Here is a 12,564-nt window from a genome sequence, read left to right as displayed (position 1 = left end):
CTGAAGAGGTTGGGGGTTTTGTTCCAAAGGACCTCCTAAGTCAATTTAAGCTATTTATAGTTTATCATAAGGACAGCAGAAAGCTTTTGAGAGATTTTAAGCAGAGGAATAGTGTGATCAGATGTACACTCAGAGCAGGAGACTCACCCTGGATGAGGTGGAAAGGAAAATACTCCTGAACTGTGGAAATGAGGCAAAGTCACAGGAACTGCCAATCGTTAGCACTCTCTGTTCTGCTCCTCTCACGCTCCTCTGTGAATCTAGTGGGGAGGGCTGCCTTTGATGCTCAGTTGTCACCTGTGTATTCATTTGGACAGTATTGATTGAGTTCCTAAGAATATGCTTCACACCAGGAACAATAAAATGAGAAATGTTCTTGGCTCACATGTGTACCCCTAGCCCACATTTTACACTTCAATGGGAGGAGCTGTCCAATAACTGGTAAAATCCAGTGCACAGGAGGCTACAAGGGAACTTTGAGTGGAACTCTAGAACTGAAAGGAGCTTATGATAAAAAGCTGTCCGAGCTGGGAAATGCTAGGTAGCCTTTGAACTGCTTGGAATGGTGGGGTTTTATGGAGTAGAGGCAGTTGAAGGGGGCATTGTAAGTGGCTGGGATAGAGTGTGCAAGGCCTGGATCCATGAAAGGGTGTGACCTGTCAGAGAATGGCTTTATCCCTGGATATTTAGGGATGGGAATGAAGAAGGTTGTAGGAGATGGGAAGAGAGAGATAAACTTGGTCCCCTTGTAAAGTACCTGGTGTTCTTAACTGAAGTGTATGACTGGGCCACTCTGAATATCACAATTAGAAAAGAAAGTGTGGGAAATTATATTAGAGATTACATAGTCATTAGGAAAGCAGTAACTAAACCAGTAAGAGTAATCGCCTTCTGGACACAAGAAACCTAAGAGTGATTCTGATCCTGCAAGAGGTAGACTGAGCTCTGGGCCTCCGAGGGAAGAAGGCCTGTGAGCTGGGAGGTCAAGCAGTTATTCTGGACACATCCTATGCATGTACCGCAGAATGACTGTCTGGATTCGTGTTTTGCAGTTCTGTGGAAAATGGAAGACCACCTGATCCTGCAGACTGGGCTGTGATGGATGTCGTCAATTATTTCCGGACAGCAGGATTTGAGGAGCAAGCTAATGTTTTCCAGGAACAGGTAACTCAGTCTGGAGATATGTTGTGAACACAGTCCCCTCCCTTGTCCACAGTGGGAGGAAGCAGTGAGGAGGAGGACCAAAGAGCAGTGAGGGATCAGCCACTAAAAAACTGAGTGGGGAAGGAGACAGTCTAATGATTCCTTCCTGCAAGAGAGAAGCGCCAGTCCTGAGGCACAGTGGAGCTGCTGAGAGGAGGGCAAAAGCTCATTAACACCAATGTCTTCTGAATGACTGATCGTGCTCAGGGTATAGATCATCAGCCCTATCTTTAATGCAGGTATACCAGAAAGCAGGAAACAGGGAAGAAAAGGAAGGGTCAGCTTTGACTGGGAGACATGCCATACCTGCTGCTGCTGTCCTTGGCACCTGCTGAATCCATAAATTTGAGTTTGCTGTCTAGGTGTTGGTGGTGAAGTGCAATAAGCACAAGATTTAGCATCAAATTCTGGTTTTTCTATCTCTATGTGACCTCACCCAAGTTACTATACCCCTCTGAGTCTTGCTTTCACACCCGTAAGGTGAGGCTGGCAATGCTTAACTTTATAGGGACGTTATGCTGAGGATTAAAGGACAATATGTACAAAACACCAAGGAAAGGCCCTGGCATAGTGTTGATGTTCAAAGACTGTTAATTCCTTTCCCTCAGGTCCAAAGTTGGTATTGGAAGAGGGAGAAAGGAGCAGGGTCCTCTCTGACTTTGGGTGATTCATGGCTCCATTTTGTGGGCTAGACCTGCTGTGTAAGGTTGATCCTCAAGGGGCTTTGATGATGATAAGGCATACTGGGGGAATGTGTAGTCCACCCCATATTAGCTTTGTAGCAAAACACAATCAAGGCTGCAGTTTTCCAAGCATTAAATTTGCTTTTCTAATGTTATGATATATCTGAAGGAGTCATAAACTGAAAATGAATCTAGCTGCATGTTGTACATCCCTCCTTTAAGCCCTTGCTTATTCTCTCAAGCTATTTGTATATCCTAAATTTGGATAACATGAACATTTCTAATACCACATACACCAATCTGTAGATTTCTCTCCACCAATATTTCCTTCCAACTTGATCCTTATACATATGTATTCTTTGCTAGTGTGGAAAATCTTCCAAAATAGAATGTTAAATTACTTACACCCACCTGAAGAACTAAAATTAGAAAGACTGATAATGCCAAATGTTCATGAAGATGTGTAGCAACCGGAACTCTCCTTCATTGTTGGTAGAAGTGTAAAATAAACACTCATACAGCTACCCCATGATCCAACAATTTTACTCCTGGGTATTTGCCTAAGGGAAATGAAAACATATGTCTGTAAAGATTTATACAGAATTATTCTTAGTAGCTTTTTAATAATAGTCAAAAATTAGAAGTGTAAGTATACATGAATAGAAAAATGAATGTAAAAACTGGTATATTCAAACAATGGCATATTACCCAATAACAAAAATTTAAAAAATATATAAACAACTGATACAACTATGAAAAAGTCTCAAAAACATAAGACTGAGTGGGAGAGGCCTTACAGAACAGAATTCATACTGAATGGTTCCATTATGGTAAATTTTCAGAAGAGGGAAACAAATCAGTGATAGACAGAATTCAGAACAGTGGCTGCCTCTGGATGGGAAAGGGCAGGGAATGACTGGGAAGGATATGAGGAAGCTTCTAGGTAGTGGTACCAGCTGTAGCTTGACAAGGATGTGAGTTACAGCTATATGCATTGGTCACTGCATATACACAGACATATGTAAATAATTCAGATTTTTGAATTATGTGGCCTATAAGTTGTCCCTAAAATATATATGAAAAGTATTAAATGATAGTATGCAAACTGCAGTATTTAGGAGGGAAGTACACTGCTATTTTAAAATGTACCAGGAATTATAGGTAGACATCTAGGGATCCCTAGATGGACAGACATGTGATCAAGTAAGTACAGAAAGTAAGTACAGAAAATATTAAGTGTAGAATATGGATGGTAGGAATACAGGTGTTCACTATAAAACTCTGACAACATTTCTTTATGTGTGAAAATTTTATAATAAAATTATGATGCAAAATAACAGCTCAGGTTGGAAATTAGAAGGCAGCTGGTTAGCTGGAAAGTATTTTAGTTTGGTTTTTAATGATACACAGTCCATTTGTGTCACTGCAGTTGAGTACTCCCTTCTAAAATTAAATTTAAATAATACTGTAAAAAGGTTAACAACAACAAAAAAATGATTTAGCTAAAAGGTCTCCTGGCCAGATTCCCAGCTGCCCCAAAACCTCTCTCTCTCAGCCTTTGCCAAGACACCTCTGAAGCCAACATCCTGATGGAAGTTGGGGTGTGGGGTGCTCTCTCGGCCCTCCTGATTCAGGGTAGGACCTCAGAATTGATACTGACCAACTCTGACCTCATTCTGGTAGCAGCAAAAGAGAGGATTCATGGAGAAATCCTTCAGTAGGGAAATGAGCATCATCTTTCTACTGTGTTGGGTGGGCCAACTCAGGAGCCTGAGAAATGAATCCCCCAGAAGATTGAAGTCTTACGAGCATGGCCCAGAAACTCAAATTCTTTAATTCTCATGGAAGATTGATTGGGTTACAGGAAGAGTTTCCTGAAGTATTCTCTAGAAGTGATCCAGATATTTTTCATGCTCTGAAAAACAATTCTCTTCTTTTTCACCCTTTCCATAAAAGGAAGTAGAGGGTGAGGAGGGAGTCACTGGCCAAGCCCAGGCTGGTAAGGTGAGTAGTTCCTGTGATTTTCAGAGCACTGAGGGTTCATGTTCTGTGCTGTGTTAACCTTCATCTTCCAGTATCATGCTCAGCAGCCACCAACGTCATACTACCAGGATCTTCCTGGTAATGAACCTCAAGTAGTTGGTGTTTAACCAGATGCATACTGATGGGAAGAATGCTGGTCACCTCCAGACTGCTGGTCACCCATCCTCTAGGTCACAGCAGCTGAGAAACAATAAGAATGGCCACATTCATAAATCTCCTTCAGGATAGCTCTGCTCTGCCAATTGATGGAAGCAGGCCAGGAATGGAGAGCATCCCCTAAATCACCTCTAAAAGAGAAAAGTACAGAGAGGAGCACAATTACCAGTGACACAGGAGTTTATTGTTTCATGGATGATAGTTGTGGACTGAATGCTGTGTTCCCCTCAAATTTTATTTTAAAAGGCTTACCCCAATGTGATGGTATTGAGGGGTGGGGCCTTTTGGGAGGTGATTAGATTTATATGAAGTCATGAAGATGGATCCCCCACAATGGGGTTATACCTTTCTAAGAAGATGAAGAGACTCCAGACAGATTGCTTTTCTCTGCCATGTGAGGATACAACAAAAAGACAGTGATGTGCAAACCAGGAAGAGAGATGCACAAAGAGGCTGACCATGCTGGCATCCTGATCATGAACTTCAAGCCTTCACAACTGTGAGAAATAAATTTCTGTCATTTATTCCACCCAGCTTGTAGTGTCTTGTTACAGCTGCCTGAACTAAGATGCTGACAGATGCCACACATAGGTCTACCACTAGAAGGGCTTTCAGGAGAGTGTGTCTCCATGGTAAGGTCTCACAGTACAATCCATGCAACCAGACTGAGATTCAACTTTCTAGCACCTTATTCCCTTGGGTATGGCTCAGACCATTGAGTGAGGTTTGTCTGGATGGTGCGAATGATGCCCCACATTCCTGTGATTCCTCTACAGCTGGCTTAAGCAGCCAGCTGAACTTTGCCTATCCCCTTTTCCCTGTGCAGACATATTGTTGCCACATGACAGTTACCTCAATTAAGTTCCCTCTAGTACAGTTATCTCCATCAAGTTACTAGAAAGCTTCTTTTGAGCCTTCCCTGTGAGCTACAACTACAAGTTAAAAGAACTAGCATCAGAAAAGACCCGAGTCACTGTGCATCCCAGTGTCTGTAGTGTGTGTCAGGCTGCATTACCGTTCCAGCCAGCCCCCTTGGTGACCAGGAGTGTTGCTTCCCCGGGGTTGGAATGTGGTTTGTGTCCTCAGGGCCGCAGCTGTTCACTGTAGGAAGTCCAGCCTTCTGGATTAATGTGCTGCCTCAAAGGGCTCACTGGCCATAGCAGCAGGAGGCAGCGGGGCCCTTCCCAGAGAAGGCAGTGATTACAGCCCCATCAGCCCCATCTCTCTCTGCCATGAACACCAATGTATGATTGCATTTTCCCCAGGCGTCTTGTTGCAGGCAGAGCTTTCAGGCTGCAGTGAAGGGCATGGGTGGAGTCAGGACTCCCGGGTTATTTTGTCCTATTTGACTCGTGGTCACTGGATGACCATGGAGAGTTTGCCTTTCAAGAACTCTGACTTCCATAAATTGAGTGTTGACTTAAACAAACAAAATATTGCTCACACTCCTTCTCGAAAAAGTGTAATCTTGGGGCTGGCCCTCATAAATAATGCTTTCAGGGCATAGCATAGAGCACAAAAGCCATTCGTGAATAGATGATTTTAAAAAATGGCACTCGCCCAGGAACAGGGATTGCCTGATTGTCAAAAATCAAAGGTACTCCAATGTCAGGAATTCTACTCTCCAAGAGCTTTGGTTTTTAAGGGAAACCATTTTGACTAACCTCATTCCAAAGTATCCCCACCTTCCTCACAGAGAATATTTAGTGTAAGGTTTACTTTGTCTAACACTGAAGGCTAAGGGAGCAGCTTTCTCTTGGTAAAGCCACGTCTGTTGAGGTGTTACAGAATTCTAGCAATGGAGCACAGTAACTTCACCACTCACACTGAATGGTAACTGCAAGACACAGACAGCTTTCCTGTTGCTGTGCCGCCACTTCATTTCTATGACTTTATCTGACTCACATACTCAGAATATATATGAAGAAGATGGAAGGTAGCTGCCATTCAATCAATGTCATATAGCTCATAATGTTCAAATTTCTCAAACTTACGAGTGACTGACCTCAGTGGTCGTATTTCTAGAACAATACATGTATTTCTGACATCATTTTTTCCCTCAGTGTATCATGACAACATACATTTCAAGATGGCAAATTAATTTACTCTATTGTCTCTTACCTTCCCTAAGTCACATGAGTAAGAACATATTTTACTTTGAAATGCCTGACTGATTGTTTAAGTCATTTATGTGAAACATAAAAATTAGTGTTTCTTTTCAGTTGGCTTATTGCCAACTTTTGATAAGTTTCTAAAGTCACTGAATTAGTAAAGATAAATCCAGTTTCTTAATGCTGCAAATTGCCAAATAAAACTAACTACCTCGGTATGCAGTGGTAAAGTGGGAGGCAATTAGAGCATCCCTGAGCATGGTTCCTAAGTCACTAAATTCCAGTGTAGTGGTTCTGAATGGATACTTCTAATTAGACCAGAAACAAATCCATGATTGGGGGAGGGGTGAGGTATCTCAAGTTTATATAATTCTGAGAGCCCCCATTGGGAAAAAAAATACCTAAGCTTCATTAACTTTGTGGTAAACTCAGCTCTGGATTAAACTAATTAAAATCCCACAAATTGGAAATAACTTTCATTACTTTACTAGCATTTAATAACACTAAGCACCAAAATATTCAAGTTGCTTTGACACCTGATATTTCTTAACAATTGAAGGCTACTGAAATGCTTAAAATATTTTATAGCTAAATGAACAGGGAAATGGCATCTCAGACTTTGCAGATATGTCCTTTTAGCCCATAAAATTTTTAAAAAGTTAAAATGAGCAAACACATAATGTTAACAAGAATGTGGCTAGGAGAATTGAAAGCAAACTGATAAGAATCTGAAATTTTTATTGAAATAGAGCAGCTTTGTATAAAATAAAGTACTCAAATGATTGTTTTAATCGTTCACTTGAAATTAGAATAGATAGAAGACATTATAAGTCAGCCAGGTGTGCAGTGCTTCTGTGGCTTTTTTACTTCTGCAGTGGTTTTCACAGTTGTTACAGCTTTTTCTAACACCCATTAAAATAGACATTAGCTATTAAAGTAAAATAACATTTGTTATTATGAGCATTATTTTACTTTCATAAAATCATCTAAAACTGTTACAAATATGAGAACTATCTGAGGAAAGCACTGAGGATTCTGGGCAGAGTGGGACACCACACACAAAGAGCTGGTGATGTGAAACAACACAGTTTATGTTAAGAACACCATGTAATGCGGAAAAGGATGGATGGAGCAGGGAATCCCAAGGGATAATAAGGCTGAAAGGTAAACAAGGGTCCAAACAACAGAGATTGGTTTGCCTGGCAGAGGAGAGACCTCTGAAGAATACTAAAGGGGGCATGTCATGACATTTGTGGTTTTGAAAGTTCAGTCCAGCAGCATTATACAGAGTGGCATGGAGACGAAAGGCAGGAAAGCTGCTGTCATAGTCCCTTGGATATAGGAAAGAAGCGGTAGATTAGAAGCCTGGGAAAGAAGGTAAAATGAATTTAGACAATCATTGCCAGTAGACAGTGAAGCATTGTCTAGTCTTATTCTCTGCCATAACTGCAGGAATGAATGCAGTGCTCACAGGTAGAGAGGGAGGAGGCGTGATGACTGCCAGATTGGGCGATTGCAAAATGGCACCATCAACTATGGAAGGTAAGTTTTAAAAGGAATGTAGAGCAGCATAGTTTGTGGCACATTAGATTTGAGGGCGTATAGGACTTCTTAAGTGAAGCTACCTAGCAGACAGCTGAGGGAAGAGTGAGGCCTAGAAAAGGAGATGTGAGAGTTTATCAGTCATAGGAGAAGATGAGAAACAGAGGTGTTTACAAAGGGAGGAGGGAAAGGCTGAGGACCAAGGTTTTGGCTGCTAGGAGAGGAAAGGCCCCCCGCAAAAGTAGATGAGAAAGAACACTCAGGAAGTGGGGGAAGAGAACAAGTGATGAGAGGTTTTTTAGAAAACAGTTACAGGGATAGTGTGAAGAAAAATGAAATAATCAACAAAATCAAATAGTTCACAAGATAAATGGGGTCTTAGGGGCACTGTGAAGTTTGCCAATAGAATTTCAATGGAGTTGGAGGTAAGGAACATGGAGCACCTTTTCCTCCAAGTTGAGGACTCCACTGTGGCATATGGAGGCAGTAGCTAGAGGGTCAGGTAAATTTGAGGGAACTTTTTTTAAAAGATTTGTTTATGTATTTTAAAGTCAGAGTTACACAGAGAAGGAGAGAGAGAGAGATCAGTCTTCTGTCCACTGGTTCATTCCCCCAAATGACCATGATGGCCAGGGTGGGGCAGGCCAAAACCAGGAGTCAGGGATATTGTCTGGATCTCCCACATGGATACAGGAGCCCAAGGACTTGAGCCAGTCTCCCACTGCTTTTTCTAAGCAGTTAGCAGGGAGCTGGATCGGAAATGAGAGTAGCTGGAACTCAAACTGGTACCCATATGGGATGCAGTATCTCAGATTTGGCTTAACCTGTTGCACCACCAAGCCAGCCCAGAGGGCTCCTTTCTAAGAGAGGAGACATCCAAACTTATTTACACGGAGGAAAGTGGCTGCCAAAAGAGCTAAAGTTTAAATTGCTGGAAATCAGAGATAGTAAAATGAAGCAAATTCCCTAAGACTAGGGAGAGGAATGAGATCAAAAGAGTAGAGATTCCAAGATAGCAGAATAGGGAAAAGGTGTACTGCTTTAGGCTAAGGGAAAACAGTTTTTAAAAAAAGTGCAGAAAGTACATTCTCAAGAGAGAGTTGGAGAGAAAACTGCAGTGGAAATTCTATAAGAGGAAGAGGGATGCTGTGGATCAGTGTGGAAAGTGCGGACATGCAGCAATGAGCACAGACCCAACACACAGTTCCAGCAGCCAAGAGCCAGATGAAGTGCCAGCTTTGGAGAGAGATGAGATTAGAATGCAGCAGCCCATTCCACTGGTGGTATGGCCAGAGGGAGAGCCTGGCAGTCTGCCAGGGGGACAGGGTACCTGCTAATCCAGTGGAAAAGGGGGCATGTTTCTCTCTCCCCATCCCCTCCACAATGGTACTGGGCAACTGGCTGAGAGGAGGCAGATGCTATTTTAGATATAAGTAACAGCTGTAGCTGCTCTTGTGCACATGCCCAGTAACTGGCAGGGACAAGATACCATCTTGACAGCAGTAGCAGCAACAATAGCTCCAGTGTGTGCACCCAGCAACTGGCAGGGAAAAGGAGCAATTCTGACATCAGTAATGGCTGTAGAGGCTTTTCTACACACCTGGCAAGTGGTGGGGAGAAGGCACCATTGTAAAATGAGTACGGGTTGCAGTCAGAGGCTCTTATGCACATGTGGAACCCAGGGACTTTACCAGATGAAAAAATATGTGTTCCCCACTGACTTTAAGTCTGGCTGGGAGGATTAACAGGAGCCAGGCACCCATGTGAGGAGCTCTGAGCCTCTCAACTCATTACAGGCTCTGGAACGCAAACTGTCTAGGTGGAGCACACACAGGCAGCTGGCTCTGGGAACATCCCTGTCTCTATATAGACAGGACAGTCTAACGGGATGGAGCAGATCCACTGCACCCTGTTCAGTGTGGGAGCCTTGTGTGCTGAGACTGTGGGAGCTCTGTGACTGCATGAGAGGGTGTAGAGTATAGCTGGGTCTCTGTGCAGTTACTATGTGTGGTACTATACACACAGAGCTCCCTGATTGCCTGGAGTTGGAACTGCACAGAGCCTTAGTGTGGTTCATGGGGCATTATGGATCAGTATTGTACCCACTGCGGGCTAACACCTAGGCACTGGTCACCTTGGAAGAGAGGAGATGAGGGTGTGATTACACCAACAGAGGTTGGTCATACCTTCCTTCCTGCTAACAAGAGGAGATCTACCATGCACAATTGGGATGCCACCCTGGACACTTGCCCCACCCTGGAGCACTGACCAGAGCTCCATGGCCACACCAAGCACATGCCTCTGGGAATTCAGTGAAAGAATAGACACTCCACTAAGCCAAAGAAGCATAGTTCAAAGATGAAAGAAGTCAGAGGAGAAAACCAACAAGGATTTCCAAATGCCAAAAATAAAAGCAGAAATTCAAAAAATAAAAACGACAACATGACTCCCCTCACAAAGGAACACAACAACACTTCATTATTAGAATGTGAAGACAGAGAGATTGATGAAATGCCTGAAAGATAATTCAGAAGATTAACCATAGTATTATTTGGAAGCAATGAGAAGCAAATTCATGAGTTAAAGAAATCCATGCATGACGTGGATGAAAAATTCTCCCATGAAATTGAGATTTTGAAGAGAAATTGAAATGAAATATTAGAAGAATTCAATATGTCAAATTAAAAAATATGGTGGAAATCCTTAACAACAGACTTGCTAAGGCAGAAGAAAGAATATCTGAGCTGGAAGGCAAATCTTTGGAAATTTTTCAGTCAGACCAGAAAAAAAAAAGGAGAATTATAAAAATTAAAAACAGTTTTGGAGATTTATGGGATACTGTTAAACAACCCAACATACAAAAATAGAGAATGGACTAAAAGGTCTATTTAGTGAACTAAATACTGAAAATTTCACCAATTTGTAAAAAGAAAGGGACATACAAGTACAGGAAGCACATAGATCCAATAAACATGACCAGAATAGATCTGCACCACAACACCTTGTAGTCAAACTTTCCACAATAAAGCATAAAACAAAATTCTAAAATGTGCATGAGAGAAACACCAGATTACTTTCTGAGGGTTTCCAATTACACTCACAGATAATTTCTCATCAGAAACCCAGTAAGCTAGGAGAGAATGGAAAAATAGTTCAAGTATTAAGAGAAAAAACAGTCAACACAGAATATTGTACCCTGCAAAGCTCTCATTTATGAATAAAGTTCAAATAAAGAACTTCCTGAACACACAGAAATTGAAAGAATTTGTCACCACTTGTCCAGCCTTACAAAAGATGCTAAAGGGTGTGCTACATACAGCAACATAAAAAGATAATCATCATTATGAAAGAATGCAGAGGCAGAAAGTCTCCAGTAAAAGTACAAAGGAAATTCAAACAATAGAAATATTTCTGGAAAAATGGCAGGGCCAAGTCATTACTTATCAGTTGAAACCTTGAGTGTAAATCGTCTAAACTCTCCAGTTCAGACTGGCCGAATTGATTAAAAAACAAGACCCATCTTTTTTTTTTTTTTTTTTTTTTTGACAGGCAGAGTGGACAGTGAGAGAGAGAGACAGAGAGAAAGGTCTTCCTTTGCCGTTGGTTCACCCTCCAATGGCTGCCGCGGCCGGCGCACCGCGCTGATCCGATGGCAGGAGCCAGGAGCCAGGTGCTTTTCCTGGTCTCCCATGGGGTGCAGGGCCCAAACACTTGGGCCATCCTCCACTGCACTCCTTGGCCACAGCAGAGGGCTGGCCTGGAAGAGGGGCAACCGGGACAGAATCCGGCACCCCGACCGGGACTAGAACCTGGTGTGCCGGCGCCGCTAGGCGGAGGATTAGCCTAGTGAGCCGTGGCACCGGCCCAAGACCCATCTATTTGCTACCTACAAGAAACATACCTCACCAACAAAGATACATTCAGAGTGAAAGTAAAAGCATGGAAAAAGATACTCCATGTTAACAGAACACAGAAACAAGCAGGTGTTGCCATCCTGATATCAGACAAAATAGACTTAAACAAAAAAAACTGTGAAATCAGATGAAGAAGGGCAGTATGTGATGATTAAGGCATCAATTCAACAGGAAGATGTGACTGTAATAAATGCATACACATCCAAATACAGAGCACCTGAGTACTTAAAAGAGATGTTAATCTAAAGGGATACATAGACTCCAATATAGCAGTAATGGTGGACTTCAACACCCTACTTTCATCAATGGACAGATCAACTAGACAGAAAATCAACAAAAGAATAACAGAACTAATCAACACTATAGACCAAACAGAACTGATATCTACAAAACCTGTCATCCTGGGGCTGGTGCCGTGGCGCAGTAGGTTAATCTTCCGCCTATGGCACCCGCATCCCATATGGGCGCCGGTTCTAGTCCTAGCTGCTCCTCTTCCAATCCAGCTTTCTGCAGTGGTCTGGGAAAGCAGCAAAGGATGGCCCAAGTGCTTGGACCCCTGCACCCATGCTGGGAAGAAGCACCTGGCTCCTGGCTTTGGATCAGTGCAGCTCTGGCCATTTCAGCCATTTGGGGAGTGAACCAATGGAAGGAAGACCTTTCTGTCTCTCCCACTCACTGTCTGTAACTCTACTTCTCAAATAGATAAATAAAATCTTTAAAAAAAATTTTCATCCCACAGTTGCATAATACACATTCTTTTCATCAGTGCATGGAATTTTCTCTAGGATTACCATATGTTGGGCCATAAGACAAGTATCAGCAAATTCAAAAATCATACCATGCATGTTTTCTGACCACAATGGAATGAAACTGGAAATTAACAACTCAACAATTTCTAGAACATATGCAAAC

At 42.4% G+C, this 12,564-nt stretch overlaps 1 protein-coding gene across 11 annotated transcripts in view; it reads left to right on the top strand.

Moving 5' to 3' along the window:
* SAMD13 (sterile alpha motif domain containing 13) overlaps nucleotides 1–12,564 on the top strand; it is a 78,605-nt gene that overhangs the window by 52,616 nt on the left and 13,425 nt on the right. For 10 of the 11 annotated variants that reach the window (XM_070078160.2, XM_017345578.4, XM_070078162.2 and 7 more), the window contains one exon: nucleotides 1,053–1,164. In XM_070078160.2, the coding sequence (XP_069934261.2) occupies nucleotides 1,053–1,164 (112 nt within the window). Of the gene's footprint in view, nucleotides 1–1,052; nucleotides 1,165–3,961; nucleotides 4,615–12,564 lie in introns of those variants that run through there. The other variant, XM_089337135.1, reaches the window with a different exon arrangement.

This window comes from Oryctolagus cuniculus, chromosome 7 (assembly GCF_051225735.1).
Source record: "Oryctolagus cuniculus isolate XC-2025 breed Fujian yellow rabbit chromosome 7, ASM5122573v1, whole genome shotgun sequence".
NCBI lineage: Eukaryota > Metazoa > Chordata > Mammalia > Lagomorpha > Leporidae > Oryctolagus > Oryctolagus cuniculus.
The sequence above is the reverse complement of the archived record's forward strand: the minus strand, read 5'-3'. Positions and strand labels throughout refer to the sequence as shown.